This window comes from Borostomias antarcticus (assembly GCF_949987555.1).
Source record: "Borostomias antarcticus genome assembly, chromosome: 18".
Classification (NCBI taxonomy): domain Eukaryota; kingdom Metazoa; phylum Chordata; class Actinopteri; order Stomiiformes; family Stomiidae; genus Borostomias; species Borostomias antarcticus.
In genome coordinates this window covers 5,788,350-5,804,853 of record NC_140251.1, presented here as the reverse complement: position 1 = coordinate 5,804,853, position 16,504 = coordinate 5,788,350, and the positions used below count along the sequence as shown (strand labels likewise).

The 16,504-nt window shown below is 46.6% G+C and overlaps 1 protein-coding gene across 1 annotated transcript; it reads left to right on the top strand.

Moving 5' to 3' along the window:
* Nucleotides 1–10,658: 10,658 nt before the first annotated feature.
* edc3 (enhancer of mRNA decapping 3 homolog) lies at nt 10,659–14,967 on the top strand (the record flags this gene model as incomplete). Its single annotated transcript, XM_084453062.1, has 7 exons — nt 10,659–10,786; nt 11,500–11,668; nt 11,818–12,050; nt 12,596–12,952; nt 13,327–13,480; nt 13,649–13,866; nt 14,633–14,967. Exons 2-7 carry the CDS (start codon nt 11,505–11,507, stop codon nt 14,965–14,967), a joined length of 1,461 nt encoding a protein of 486 aa, XP_084309188.1. The 5' UTR covers nt 10,659–10,786; nt 11,500–11,504.
* Between the last annotated feature and the right edge of the window lie 1,537 nt (nt 14,968–16,504).

Here is a 16,504-nt window from a genome sequence, read left to right as displayed (position 1 = left end):
AAGCTCTTCAGCTGAAACCATACACACAAACTGCTGCAATTTCCCTATCGGGGATCAATAAAGTATCTACTACTACTACTACTACTACTACTACTATTACTACTACTACTAGTAGTACGAACAACACATACACACACACACACACACACGCGCACACACACACACGCACACACACACACACACACACACACACACACATAAGATATCAAAATCATATCCTCGCTGCTGTGGTATAAGTGTTTGTTTGAATCCCTCTACCTGCTCAGTGACCAGCCTCCTCTGTTGTTCCGGGTCTTTACGATCCACAGAAACAGTTTTCTCTTTCTTTCTGTCAAGGGGTGGCTTTCCTTCTCTACTCTGTGGAGAAGCAGACACACAATGTGGGTGTTATATACAGTATATATATGTTTCTTCTTACTGGGACACATGACTGAGACTGGTAGCGCTGTAGTAGGAGGAGTGCTGGGCCAGGCAGACCTGATGGAGCTGACGCAGGGTCTGCAGTCTCTGTACCGCCTGGTCCCGCTCCTGCTGCAGCCGGCTGGCTCTCCTACTGCTCTCTGAGGCCATATCAAAACACACATGGGTGGCCAGCGAAGGCCATTAACCACAAACAATGGTCAAACCTATAAAATGCTTGTTTTGTATTTGATATGAGGGGTAATTCAATTGCAGAAGCCACAGGCCACGTGGTTTATAGTGTGCAGTAAAGAGGTGCGGTACAGAGAGAGAGTCCTACCCTCCAGCTGGGCCCTCAGTAAGGTCAGGATATCCCCAGGGTCCTCGTCAGGTTGACTGTCCCCAGCAGACTGGTCCCTCTGTGAAACAAGCTGCCATACAAGAATGAAAGTCAAAGAGAGAACTGAGAGACCAGGAAGAGGTAATGTTTTTGGCCGTGTGAATGTCAGTAAAGGATATCTTATTGGTTTTTACCTTCAGCTCAAGAGCAGAGATCTTGATTTGTGCCTTGGTCCTCTCTGCGTCTCTGAATCTCTCCAGACTCTTCAAGCTGTGCTTCCTGTCACACGGGAGAGCAAATCCACGACGCATCAGTACTTCGGTGAACACACCAGTGTTGGGCTAGTTACTCAATAAAAGTAATCGACTAAAGCTACTGATTACTTTCTCTAAATTGTAATTAGATTACTTTTGAGTTACTTTCTAAAACTAGATCATTCCTTACCCGAATCATAGAAGTGCTGATCTAGGATGAGTTTTACATGTTAGATCATAGAAAATCTGATCCTATACCAGCACTCTTAGCACATCTCGACCCTGGTGACATAAACATTCAGTTCAACCTCACGAAAGGGAGCAGGTACACGTGTAAGTAACTCACAAGTAATCACATTTTTATTAGGTCAGTAACTGTGATGTGATTACTGAAAATCAAAATGTAATCCCTTACATTACAAGTTACTGGAAAAAGTAATCTGATTACAGTAATCACTTACTTTGTAATCAGTTACTCTCAACACTGGAACACACATCTGCTCATCAGCTCTGACTGGTCCATTTCCATACAGGATAAACGTAGCAGGGAGGATATAAACATACTGTTCCTGGAGGTCCTGCTCTCTCTCCGCCAGTTCCAGCTCCAGCCTGTCAACTTCACTGCTTTGCTGGTTCACCTAATCACAGGATGGTTAATACTGGATAACACCTCCATGTAAATGATTGAAAATGCTTCCAGTACGCCTGGTAAACTCTGGTTCAGTGGTCGTCTGAAGGTGAGCTCTGTACCTGTCCTCTGGCCAGCTGCAGCTCCTGGTGCTGCTCCTCCAGCTCGCTGTCTCTGTCCCTCAGCATCTCCCACACTTTCTGCAGCTCCACCTTGACCTGGCCAAGCTCACCATCCACCTCCTCCAGGGAGACCTAGCGCACGCACGCACACACACACACACACACACACACACACACACACACACATGCTCAGACACATACACACACACATGCATGCATACAAACACACACGCACAGACACACACATGCATGCATAGAAACACACACACATACACACATCGGTATTTGTCAGCAATACACAAATCGCTGTATTAATGTTTGGCAGAGACAAGGAGCTTACTGTTCTCATGCTCTGAGAGATATTTGGGCTGGAACTTGAGTCTGGGGTTTTCTGACACAAAGTGAAGGACTCTGTTGGTGTCTCTGGCGGTATACTAAGTCTTGACAGAGAGGAAGCAAGTGAGGTTTCATCAGAATTCACAAATTACTAAAATGTATTAGCTGTATTGATGATACACCATACACACAGTCAAAATGTAATTACACTCACTCCGTCTCTGTCCCCCTGTCCAAAGTTTGCACAATCTCCCCATCTACAGAAACATTCAGAACATTGTGACAACAACAAAAAAGTGAGTTTATTGCCCCCTGGTGTTTGGTATTGTATTGAATAAGAGTCATCACTTGAGATAAGTCAGCAGCTGCTGCTGCTGATGATGATGATGATGATAGTGTAGTGGATCAAGGCTGGCTGGGGCATAAGGTCTCATGTACCCTGTCCTCTCCCCCTCAGCCGGTAGAGCAGCCCCTGGCTCCGGCTCTCCTCCAGCTCCAGCTGTTGTCTACAGGCATCAAGCTCCACCCTCAGGAGTGAACCAGCCTCCTTCTGCAGAGCAATAAACACACATGTGGCATCATGCCTGCAGAAAAGACCTACCACAGTAATGAATCCAGATGGACACATTCGAATCGCCAAGCCCTAATGTCTCCCTATAAAGTGGAAGTTGATGGCGGGAGGATCAGGAACAGCTTGGGAGAAGCACCAGTACCTTGACTCTCGCCAGCTCTGCCTCAGTACTGGCTTTGTGCTGTAGTAGGGTTTGGATCTGATCTCTGAGGAGGAGAACACAGCTGTCTGTGAATATCACTAATATACTAGTGAGTCTTCTTTCTAAAAAGATATTTTACTCTTAGTTTGTCTACACTTACCTGTCTTTCTGGCTCTCTGCCCGAAGCCTTTCAACCTCTGCTGTCAGTCGATCAGCTTCCTCTTGTAACTGAAGTCAACATATAAGATGATTGCACTCGGCCCTTGGTAATGCACATCACAGCAGTGATGGAATACATGACCCCTGTGTTCTAGATGAGTTATGGATCGTCTTACTGTGTCTACAGAGTTGCTCTGCTCGAGGCCCTCCAGCTCCTCCTGTGTGGAGCGCAGTTTCAGGGCGACGGCCTGCCATTTCTCCATCCAGTGTGAGGCCTCGCCCCTCAGCTCCTCCACAGACTGGGCTGTCTCCACCTCCATCTTCTGACGCTCCTCCTCCTTCTGTTGCAGCACCTCCTCTGTCTCCCGGAGCTCCTCCTCCTTCTGCTGCAGCTCCTCCTCTGTCTCCCGGAGCTCCGCCTCTAGGCTCTGGCAACGCTCCTGCAGCGTCTGGTTTTCAGACTCAAGGGCATCCTGGAATTCTCTAATGACAATGGTAAATGGATTGCACTTATAAAAATATTCACCCATTCACAGTAGCTGCCATGCAAGGCACCAGCCTGCTCATTGGGAGCAATTTGGGTTCAGTGTCTTGCTCAAGGACACTTTGACATGTGGACAGGAGAAGTCGGGATTCAAACCGCCGACCCTGTGGTCATTGGACGACTCGCTCTACCTCCTGAGCCATATCCGCCCACAGTCACAGTCGCATGAGCGCCACCACAGGTCATTTCCGGGTACACTCACATCTCCACTCCTATGCAGTGTGATACGTTCGTCGTCGCTCACCTGAGCTGGTCATATCTGTCCCTCAGAGCGGTCAGTTCCTCCTGTCCTCCCTGGTAAAAACTGCTCAGCAACTCCTCTTTCTCTCCAATCAGCTGTGAGCGCTCGGTCTCCAGAGCTGCGATCTGATTGGTGTGGATGAGCCGCTCCGCCCCCAGCTCATGCTGCTGGGTCAGTGAAGTCTCCAGCTTCTGTTTCGCCATCTGTAGCTCGACCGTCAGCTTCTCATTTGCCTGAAGGCAGGAAGGAGAGGGAAATGTCTGTGGCCGCGACAGTGGTCATAATCTCAAGATTCAAGATCAAGATTTCTTTATTTGTCACATGTAACATACATGTACAGTCACAGTGAAATGTTGCTGCCAACTCCGCGATTATGCTCAATAACAGACTCCAGTACTTAATTTACAAATTACAAATTCACTAGTTACAAATTTACAAATTACACAGTAAGTATAATTTCTATACAGTAAGGGTAAGAAGATAGATATCAGTCTGGATGGATTATGTACATATGGATATGTAGTGGAGGGGTATGGGTGTGTGTATGTACATGATATAGCTATAATAAATAATCCTGCAGGGGTTATATTGACATTTGCATTTGTGGTTATGTTATGTACACTAGATATTCTATGTACATTAGATGTTCTAGATTGAATTCTAGATTGAATATACACTACACTACACAACCGTAAACTATAGTGTGTAAACAATATGTGCGTTTCATTTGGTAACTCCTCCTATGTCCAGCGCTCTCACCTCCCTGACAGAGTGCAGCTCCTCCTTCAGCTGGACAGTCTCCTGGCCCCGTCTGCAGGTGCTAGCCTTGGCCTCTGCCAGCTGGTCGTGGAGCTCGCACACCTGGTCGGTGAAGCCCTCCCTCCCCCGCTGGGCCCTGTCCAGCTGCAGCTCCAGACCCTGGGCCCGCTGGTGCAGGTCAGCCTTCTCTTGCACCAGGCGGTCTTTGTCCGACAGCGCCGCGGACATCTTCGCCTTCAGGTCCTCCACGCTGTCCTCCATCCTCAGTGCCTTGGTGGACAGGAGGTCTCTCTCCTGGGACAGGTGAGGGGTGAAGGGGGGGGCAGGGGTGGTGCTGGTTATGAAAGATAACTAAGTCAGACAGAGGAATTTGTGCCCATTTAGATGAATGGTCCACTGACCAGAGCAGCCTGGCCCAGCTTGCTGCGAGCCTCACTCAGCTGGTCCTGCAGCTCACTCTGGGACTGAATAGAGCGACTGAGTCTCTGGTTCACCTCCTCTGTCTGGCCCAACACGGCCCTCTGGGTCTGGTACCACAGAGGGGGAGACAGCGGGGAGAGTCAACAAAGCGATGTGAATGGAGAAGCGCGAGTCTGGCCGCCTCTTTGGTACAGTACGTGAACAAATCCTGTCTTTATGACCTGACCTCTTTGGAGGAGTGGAGTTGGTGGAGGGCCTGGTCTCTCTCTGTCTCCAGCGACTCAACCTTTTCCTCGGCCTCTCTCAAGACCTCCCTGAGTCTGCTCAGCTCTCTCTCTGCCTTCTGCTTCCCCTGCATGGACATACATGCTAAATGGTAAATGGACTGCACTCATATAGCGCTTTTTATCCAAAGCGCTTTACAATGAAGGCTTCTCATTCACCCATTCACACACACACACATACACACACCAATGGCGGCAGCTGCTATGCAAGGTGGAGCCTGCTCATTGGGAGAAATTCGGGGTTCAGTGTCTTGCCCAAGGACACTTTGAAATGTAGTCAGGAGGAGCCGGGATTCGGACCGCTGACCCTGCAGCTATAGGATGACCCGCTCTACCTCCTGGGCTACAGCCGCCCCTAACATACATAATAGACATATTATGTCACGGTGTCACACGAGGACACCCAAAATGTTGGGAGTTCTCATTGTTGTTATCGTGTGTAAGGAAAAACAGAGACAAAAGATCTATAGATTCTTGTGTATACCTCTCTGTAAAAGTCATCTTGTGTCACAGGTAATGTTCTGCTGAGAGGAGTAGGGTTTCTGTGGAGGGAAGCAGGCTGGATGATGCTGCCTCTGTCCAGATTTGACCTCATCTTCAACATGTCCATCTCCAGCTGCAACACCCTTAATCATATTTCAAAGCAAACTATTTTGTGCTGTAATAATTGAAACAATTAGACTACCTAAGAGCTACAGTTTGTGTTATTTTGGGTAGTCCTATGGAAATGCCCAGGTAAACCTTTCTCCATATAATTTAAACAATTTTCTTACTCAAGTAATCAAACCCCACAGGAATAAAATGACGTTGCTGTTATCAATAGCACTCACTTGTCTTGCAGTTCTCCTCGACGACGGCTCTCTTCGAAGCGGGACAGCTCAGCCGCCTCCTTCTCCCGCTCCAGGGCGCTCACCGCCTCGGCCAGCTGCTGTGGGACACAACCGGGGGGGGGGGGGGGGGGCATCTCACAAAGACCAACCAAACACAACAGACAGAGAGAGATAACCGTGCCAGAAGAGTGGAAGAGGGAGAGAGTCCCTGATCCCCACCCCTTCCTCTTACCTTGTGTTTCAGCTCCAGCAGCTGGGAAGTGGTGGTGGTGTGGTGCAGCTGCGTGTCTTTGGATTTCAGCAGGTCTGTCTGGCTGTCCAGACGTCCATGGGCCTCCCTCAGCCTCTGCACCAGCTCTGCCCGCCTGAAGCTGCTCTCGGCCAGGGCAACCCGTAGCTCAGCCCCAGGGGAGGGGGAGAGGGACCGCGGAGCACCCTCGGGGGCCATACGGGACATTGAATGCCATCTTCTCAATCCTGGCTCATTCTGTCTGAAGCCACCACTGCTGCCAGTGCTGGGCCATAGGAGACACAATTGTTTAGTTTGTTATGATGTTTATCCATTGAAGGATTGAACAAAAGCTTTAGCTCTTACCTGGTGCTGACTTTGGACAGGAAGCTGGCTCCAGACACACTGCACCATGCTGCAGACTAATAATACAACAATATAAAGTCAAATGTCCCTTTATTCGCATTAAAGTGGAAATAAAACTAACGAATGATCATCTATTACATGTTACCTGAGTTTTAAAGTGAGACTTGCTGTCCCACATGTCCAGGTCAGTGAGGGAGAGTGGGCTTGAGGCTCGGAGCGAGTGTCTGAAGGTCTTGGCGATTCCTCCTGAGTCCCAGTCGTCATTGCTTTTTTTAGGGGCGAGGCTGCAGGCCTCGTCCTCCCACAGGTCCATCCCCCCTGGCTCTGCCCAGAGGATGACCAGACATGGAAAGATGGTCTCACAGTAGTGGCAGCTCAGACCAAGTGCCTATTCATAGAAAACGTTCCTTCGATTTTCCAGTGTTCACTTGGCCTTCTCTATCAAACCCAACAATACACAGAGAGTTATCACACACCCCAGATCAGTTCCACTTGCCTTTTGTCACCAGGGAGTTTACAAAAACAACACATGAGCAATGCCTGACCATCCACAAACATTTTGTGGAAATAAGCATGGATTATTCATTCTAATATTTGTTACAGTCAGAACTAGCCAACAAAACGGGCAATCATTCATGTTTCATTTACCATTACCCAGCGACTTATAAAAAGCAGTAACAAGCTGTACTGTACAGAAGCTGGACGCCTCTTACCTTGTTTAAGCCCCCTCTTGTCCCCTGACAATGCTCACTCGCTCTGCTCTGATCCAGGCAGCTGCTTTGATTGCAGGAGCAGGCTGTGGAGTATGCAGCCCTTGAAGAAAGTATCCATGGTAACCAGCATACACAGGACGCAGTGTGCTAAGTCCAGCCCTCGTTAGATACCCTCCCCGTTACCACACTGGCTCGTTCTGCAGGCCTACTGTTTGTTGACACAAGTTAATAACTAGGTGGTTGAAATTGACTCTCTTGTCCCTATGGACAAAATGTCACAGGTGGCTAATAACTCTAAATGTGCCCATGGTGTAGGGAGGCTCTTGTAAGGACATGAAGGATGATGACTTCACAGGACCTCTCCAATACACGGACCTTTGCCATGGCTCCACAGCTATGTGAGAAATACTACACACCTCCGAGTCCCAAATTATATGAGCTAATGATATCATTACACACTCTACTTGAGAATACAATGTGTCTGCATGGACTCCATGGTGTGCTATGTAGCCGCAGTGTCAGTAATGAGTTCCTGCTGTAAGATATAACCCTATATATAATATCAGCTATATTCAGACTGGTAGCCTACTTATTTGAAAAGGTTCTGGCCAGACAGGTAGATTACCATGCCAGTGATTGTCACATCAGTCATGCTTTGGTAACCGAGTGAATCGTGAGTCTTCGTAAACCCTCATGCAGGGAGTGTAGTCCTCTGAGGTAGTGGTAGCGAGTAGCTGGTGAAACTCACTCCCTTAGTATGTGCTAACGACCCTGCTGATAGAGATACCTCTCTTGGCATAGATGTTAACACATCCGACTTGCAAACGGAAGGTTGCAGGTTCATGTCCCGCCCTGGACATTCCCTTAACATGGGTCAAAGGAATGAGAAATACAACACAGAGTACTACCGTTACACTTTCAGCGTAGTGCTCTAACATCTGGAAAAGCACTATATAAATACATTGTATTATTAGGGGTCCTACGCAGCAGCATAGGAATCCTCTTGTAATTGATGATATTCTTATTGCCTCCACCCCGGAGACAGCACAGTGCGAAAGGTAATGTTTTTGGTGTTCGTTTGTTTGTCTGTTAGCAGGATTACGCAAAAACTACAAGACCGATTTTCATGGAACTCGATGGAGGGGTGTAACATGGGCCAACATAGAACCCATTAAATTCTGGAGCCGATCTAAATCACAGGGCGGGTCCACGAGCCGCCTTAACATGGACGGCCATTCACTTCCATTGATTTTTTGGACTTTGGGAACGAAAAATCCCCCCATTCATTGTCAATAGGGGGAATTGAAATGCCCATATCTCAGCATGGGAAGGTCAGAGAGACACGTGGTTTGGACTGGCATAAAGCTCTTAATAATGAATAAGCAATACCAAACATGTCCTGCTTGCATACACATGCACACACACAGAGCCACGAAATGCATTCATGGGTGGAGGTCTGTGCTCTCTGAGAACCATTTCTAGTTATTATTATTATTATTATTACTAGGGGTCCTACGCAGTAGCATAGCAATCCTTATCACCTCTGACAGCGCAGGGCGAGAGGTAATGTTTTCGTTGGTGTGTTTGGTTGTTTGTTCGTCTGTTAGCAAGATTATGCAAAAACTACTACACCGATTTTCATGAAACTCGGTGGAAGGGTGTAGCATGGTCCAACTTAGAACCCATTAAATTTTCTCTGTGCTCTCTGAGCATAATTTCTAGTTATTAGGGGTCCTACACAGTAGCGTAGGAACCCTATTGTGATTGTTGGTATTTTTCCTGGAAATGCTTGAATAAGTCTTGACCTCCTGGACCAAAAATGCTAAAAATCACCTGGTCGAAACTCCAGACCATGACTAACTAGGCCACAAAGAGTCACCACGAATCTACCCTAGGTGGCACTATAATAAGCAATTTAGCAAACAATGCTGGAGTTTCCACCCAGTTAGACAAAAATGTATGAAACTTCGAACACGTCAATCCGCATGGGAAACAAATTTGACATTTAGACCCATTGTCTCCGCCACAATGGATTTGGCTGCAGGTTGAAAATTTGGCAAAACCTACAAAAAGTTTATTCTCATAAACCAAGCCAATTGGTCTGAAATTCCACATGTATATGTATGTCTACATACAGAGTGATAAAAGCTAAGAGAAAATGGTGGAGAAACTGGCATTTAAAGAAAACAAATATGGGCCACAAAGTTCAAGCGCTTATCATTTTGTACAACAATAATCTAGGGACCTTAAACACGAATAGGGCACTACCACATTGCACCCTGTCAAAGCATTTGCAGATATCTCACAAAACAAGGAGATTACAATAAGAGTTTGAAATTTGACCATTTTGGAAGAAAGCTAATTGCTAATGCTAATATAGCACTTCAAAGCCAATTTTCTCATGAAGATTAAGATTAAGATTCAAGATTCAAGATTCAAGATTCAAGATTCAAGATTCAAGATTCAAGATTCAAGATTCAAGATTCCTTTTATTTATTACATGTAATGTACGGTGTACATTCACAGTGAAACATTGCTGCCATCTCTAAGATTATGCTACAGATAAACTCAATTGGTGGAGGGAGATGGAGGAGAATTGGAGGGAGGGAGATGGGGGAGAGATGGAGGGAGATGGAGGAGAGATGGAGGAAGATGGAGGAGAGGTGGAGAGAGGGCGATGAAGAAGAGATGGAGGAGAGATGAAAGGAGATGGAGGGCGATGGAGGGAGATGGAGGAGAGATGGAGGGAGATGGAGGAGAGGTGGAGGAGAGATGGAGGGAGGGAGATGGAGGAGAGATGGAGGGAGATGGAGGAGAGGTGGAGGAGAGATGGAGGGAGGGAGATGGAGGAGAGATGGAGGAGAGATGGAGGGAGATGGAGGAGAGGTGGAGGGAGGGGGATGGACTAGAGGAACAGGTTGAGCTGGAGGGGAGACAGTAAAAAGGTTGGTAGGGTCAGAGGTGTGAACGATGGGTGGAGGAGAGTAGGCCTATTGTGATGGGGAGAGGGGTGGGAATACCAGGTGGGCCAGCCCATCTGTTTTGTCTGTCAGTCTGAACGAACCGTAGGACCCAGTCTCATTGCTGCTTGCGGCCTTAATAATAATAATAATAATAATAATAATAATAATAATAATAATAATAATAATAATAATAATAATAAAAAAAACAACAATAATAATCATAATAATATATCCATTCAGTTACAGCACTGTTTGTCTGTAAGACTTTTATTTATTATGTCTTTTTGCATGAACCCTTTATTCTGAAATGTGTGAGTAGCGGCAGGAAACGGAAATTGTGTGATTTCTACATTGACGACAGACACGAATTTATCAAGCTAGCGGCTCAAGGACACAAATAGTCAGTTAATTGCGTCATATAGTTTAAGTACCGCAACGGTGTTGAGTTGAAATTGAAAGGATCTGCTATACGTAATATTGCTACAGGTATGTGTGTTACCTTCACGTAGAATAAGACGCCTCTGAACTGAACCAGCATAATTCGGTGGTGGAGGCCATGTTGCTTTAGCAGTTAGCAGTTAGCTAGCTGATTAGCAAGTTAGCCTATTCAGAATACTGCACGGGGTCTAACCTAGCTAGATAATACCTAGAGGGGAAAGAGTGTATTTTATACAGTGAAAGTTAATTTCATTCATTAATTTGCACGTTATTTGCGTTCAATTTAACATAGGACCATAATTCCAGCTTGGTGCTTCAGGGACATCATTATGATAACGTGGGATAACGGTAACATTAGCTGACATTAGCTAACTTAATTATCATGGGGCATTTTATTTATCCTTTATTTATATGAATCTCATTGAGGTTTTCATCTATTTTTGAAGAGAGACTTGTCCAGGGCTAACGTGACATACCATGCATAAATAAACAATGGACAAAGTATACAGTACAGAACAAACACGTTGCAACACAAGACAGTGAGGGCAGGGTTTATAGGCATTTGACAAGTCCAGTAACAGTTGATTTGAATTGATGGAGATGGCAAAAAATACAAGATCTTGAGATTTTCCAAACTATTCCAGGTCTTAGGAGTATAATAACTGAAAGCAGTTTCCCCCAGTTCACTGCATAACAATAACTAGCTAGTAACGTTCGCTAGCTAGACTAACAGTTTTCTCTTGTGATGCCCCCTTCCGAAGACAGGATGGCTGCAGATTGGTTAGGGAGTTTGGTGTCTATAAATTGTGGTTCAACTCTGGGAGTCTACCAAGGAGAGGTTTCATCTGTGGACCAGTCCAGCCAAACCATCTCACTCAAACAGCCTTTCCACAATGGTGTCAAGTGTCCAGTCCCTGAGGTCACTTTCAGGTACAGTGCGAGTCAATGTCTTGCCTACACATCTGTGTTTGTGTCTACAGTACCTGGACAGCTTATTGCAATATCTGTGTGTGATGTGGACTGTGGACTTGGTGGAAGGAGTTTCAAGGCTTGTTTATATCAGCTGTTGTGCTGTGCAGTGCCATGGACATTAAGGAGCTCAAGATTTTGGACATCCGTAACGGGCAGGAGGGGTGCCCCGGGAGGGGCGGCGGTCAGACTGGCAGCGCTCCAGTCCCAGTCCCACACAGAGGTGACCCCAGGGCCCAGGACAGGCTGAACTCTCCACAGCAGCACTGCTCCAAGAGCTACGGAGACCGCCACCTGGACGTACTCGGCCAGCCCAAGGGCTTCCGCCGGAGGCACAACTCTTGTAAGTCAAGAGTTAACGGTGTGCAGCTTATCGCAGTCGTAAAGCTGCCGTTTTCGTGGGTTCAAAGTCTTTATCGTCATGCCCCTCCCCCCCCGGATCATTTATTTAATACACTATCGGGGTTACAAACTCATCATTACCAGACTCCGATTGTTTGTCACTGCCGTTGTTTTCATGTTTGGAAACACATGGAAATGAACGCAGCTGATGGCTAACTTTGGCTCATTCACCTCCATGTATTTCCAAACGCGAAAACTATGGCAGTGAAAAACAATTGGATTCTGGTGATAATGAGTTTGTAACCCCGCTAGTGTATTCAGCCTGTTATTTTGACTATTTTGGTTCTTGAAGTATAATGAACTTTTAACATTGGAGTCAAGGGGCACATCCGCATTCATCCCACCAATTACGTCAGACATGACCAATATGGCAGCTGCGTGAATAAAGCGAATTGGGCACATCACAGAGCCGGCAGCAACATTTCACTGACTGTACCCTGTACGTTTTGTGAAAAATAAAGATCTGAATCTGGATCTGAATCACAGGGTCGTCAAGCAGCCGAGGAGCGAACCAGGTCACGCCTAAGAAGAACGGCGTGAAGAACGGGGCAGGCGGAGCGGGTCAGATGAAGCACAGAGACGACGAGTGTTTCGGGGACGGTATGGACGATGGGCTGGACACGGACTTTGACTTCGAGGGGAACCTGGCGCTGTTCGACAAGGCCGCGGTGTTCTCGCAGATAGACACGTCGGAACGCCGCAGCAACGGGGCGAGATCTCACGGCACGCCGGGGGAGCAGACGCCCTCTCGGTACCGTCACGACGAAAACATCCTGGAGGCCAAGCCCGTTGTCTACAGGCAGATCGCTGTGCCCCAGCCCGGGGCCAAGGAGTACTGCACCGGTAAGCGTCTCGCATCGCATGCCACAGACATTCATCTCAGGTCAGGTGCGTCACTCCTGAGCTAGACAGCATCAGCGTGAAGTGGGCGGTTGTGGCTCAGGAGGTATAGCGGGTCGTCCAATGATCGTAAGGTCGGCGGTTCGAATCCTGCAACCTCATGTCCATATATCGAAGTGTCCTTGGGCAAGACACTGAACCTCAAATTGCTCCCAATGAGCAGGCTAGCACCTTGCGTGGCAGCTGCCGCCATTGGTGTGTGAATGGGTGAATGAGAGGCCATTGTAAAGTGCTTTGGATAAAAGCGCTATATAAGTGCAGACCATTTACCATTTACAAGTGTGACTGGCAGCTTCCCTCTGTTTTTCTCCATGTAGACTCGGGGCTGGTGGTGCCCAGTGTATCCTATGAGCTACATAAGCGTCTGCTGTCGGTAGCTGAACGTCATGGTCTCTCCCTGGAGAGGAGGCTGGAGATGACAGGCGTGTGCGCCAGTCAGATGGCACTGACGCTGCTGGGGGGGCCCAACAGGTGAGCACAGCTCCAGTTGTACCTTACACACATCCCAGATGTTTTATAACGTGTTTGACCCATCTCTTATATCACATTTTGTTCCTGCATCGACTCACAAGAAAGCTAATAGTTAACCGGATGGACCGACGCTTTCATAAATTGTGCATGCTGTTTCCTGCCCTGCAGACTAACCCCTAAGAATGTGCACCAGCGTCCGACTGTGGCCCTGCTGTGCGGCCCCCATGTCCAGGGGGCCCAGGGAATCAGCTGTGGGCGTCACTTGGCTAACCGCGAGGTGGAGGTCATCCTCTTCCTGCCCAACTTTGTCAAGATGCTCGATGCCGTCACCAGCGAGCTCACACTCTTCAGCAAGACTGAGGGAAAGCAGGTTTCCAGTATTAAAGGTATTTGTTAATTATTAAATGATTTAAGTTGTGCTAGTGGTAGTTCAGAGTTTATTTATGGACTTCATTACCAGCGACAGCGCATTCACCTCCATTCATTATTTGGACTAGGATTATGCAAAAACTACTTGACCGATTTTCATGAAATGCGGTGGAGGGGTGTAGCATGGGCCAACTCAGAACCCATAACATTTTGGAGCAGATCTAAATCACAGGGCGGGTCCAAGCACATCTGGCCATTCACCTCCATTAATTTTTTAGACCAGGTTTACGCTAAAACCACCAGACTGATTTTCATGAAACTCGGTGGAGGGGTGCAGCATGGGTAATCTAACAACCTATTCAATTCTGGATAAGATCAGAATCACGGGGTGGGTCCACGGGCCGCCGAAACACGGCCGAGCCGGCTATTCACCTCCATTCATTTTTTGGACTTGGGGAGCTAAAAATTCCCCCCATTCATTGTCAATAGGGGGAATAGAAATGGCCATATCTCAGTATGGGAAGGTCACAGAGACACTGTCTTTGGACTGGCATAAAGCTCTCAACCAAACAAATGCAGCAATACCAAACCTGTATGTCCTGCTTGCACGCATGTGCGCATGCACAAAGCCAAAAAAAACAGATGTCTGTGCTCTCTGAGCACCATTTCTAGTATAAACATTTAATGATTAGCTACTTTCTAACGGGGCATGGTGTTGGTGCTCTTTTGTTCAGACTTAAAAATCTGATTTTGTTCTAAAAATCTGTTTCTGTCTTCCCACAGACCTGCCAGACAGCCCGGTGGATCTCATCATCAACTGCCTGGACTGTCACGAGAACACCTTCCTGATGGACCAGCCGTGGTACAGGGCAGCTGCGGACTGGGCCAACCAGAGCCGAGCCCCAGTGCTCAGCATAGACCCTCCAGTCTGCGGTCAGGGCCAGGCGGTGGAGGCCAAGTGGTCCCTCTCCCTGGGCCTGCCCCTGCCCCTGCCCGAGGGGGCGGGCCGGGTCTACCTCTGCGATGTCGGGGTGCCCCGCCAGGTGTTCCAGGAAGTGGGGATCAAGTACCACTCTCCGTTCGGGTGTAAGTTTGTCATTCCATTGCATTCGGCGTAACCGGATAGCTGTAACCGTGCGGACTGAAACTTTTACCCCATCCTAACCACTTGGGTTGTGGGGATTCACAATGAGCAAGCCTTATTCCATTCCGGTTTTGATCTTTTCACACTAAATGAGGTTGCATGATGCACTGGAAACGTGTCCCTCGTGCATCACTGCCGATAGGGTACAACGCTGTGGTTCAGGAGCGAGCGGGTGGATCAACATTATTACTATCATCTAAGAACACATTTCTTTATTTTTTTTCTCTTTTTTGCTTTGTCTCCTCAACTTTTGAACAGCAATTACATGTGGATTGTGTCAGATGCAATTTATTTTTAAGTGATCTCATGATGATGTCTATGGAGATTGGAGAGGTGACTGGAATTACAGGCTCCTCTCTGTTCAGATTGTACCTCACAGTATTAGAGGCAAAGCCTGTCTCTCCAGACTCAATTAGAGGGGTTTAAAGGATGTGCTCAGGCATCAGGCTGTAGACTTGAGCGTAGGCCACATTGATGGATGTTGTGCAAAAACAATCGACCAAATTATTTCTACTGTAGGTATTTTAAGTGCTGTGCAAGGGTTGAATCACAGATCTACACTTTCCAGCCACTTCATTAGGTGCACCTACTGTAACAAAACAAATGCAGTCTAATACAACAGTCCTGTCAAATATTTATTTATAATTGATATCCTTGTTCACTTTATGTTGAAACAGTTTACAAGATGGTGATTCAACAATATGGTCATTTTGGAGGATGTAGTTTGTGATGCTGTTAAATTGTATTGCATTGTACTAGCATGTATTCCTATTATTTTGGCCACCCCTTTGATTGAAATAGGGTGGCCAAAATAATAGAAACACGTGCTAGTAAAATGCAATACAATTCAACAGCATCACAAACTATATCCTCCAAATTGATCATATAGTTGAATCACCACCTCTCGTAAACTGTTTCAACATAAAGTGAACATTATAACAATCATGAAGAGCGATTTATTACAGGACTGTTGTAATAGACTGCATTTGTTTTGCTAGGTGTACCTAATGAAGTGGCCGGGGAGTGTATATTTTGATGAATAGACAATTAGTTTTGTCTGTTGAATTTTAAATAGTATTATGGATGAATAATCTGAAATACTGCCAAGATCAGTTCCATCCGTCTTTAGTCAATTTATTGTTTTTGGTCAAAGACTGAGATTTTGAGGGGAGCCGACTGCCTTATGATCCGGTGAATTTTGTTTCCAGCAGGAAAATATTGTTATTTCTAGTTAATTCTATATGTGTGTCATTTATGTGACATCTTGAGATACAACAGATAATGTGGTATTTTTATAGATGTCAGTTGATTTAAGACCTGACTCATTCATTCCCAACATTAGAGAAGATTAATTCCAAAATTACAGATTCTATGACCAAGTAATGTCAAATTACACATTCATTCTTGATATCATATGCATTAATAACCTCACCGTGTGTGGTTATGAACTGGACTGTAGTAACTACAGTTTATTTATGTGTGTAGTATTCTGTGCCATCTTGGTTCTGGAT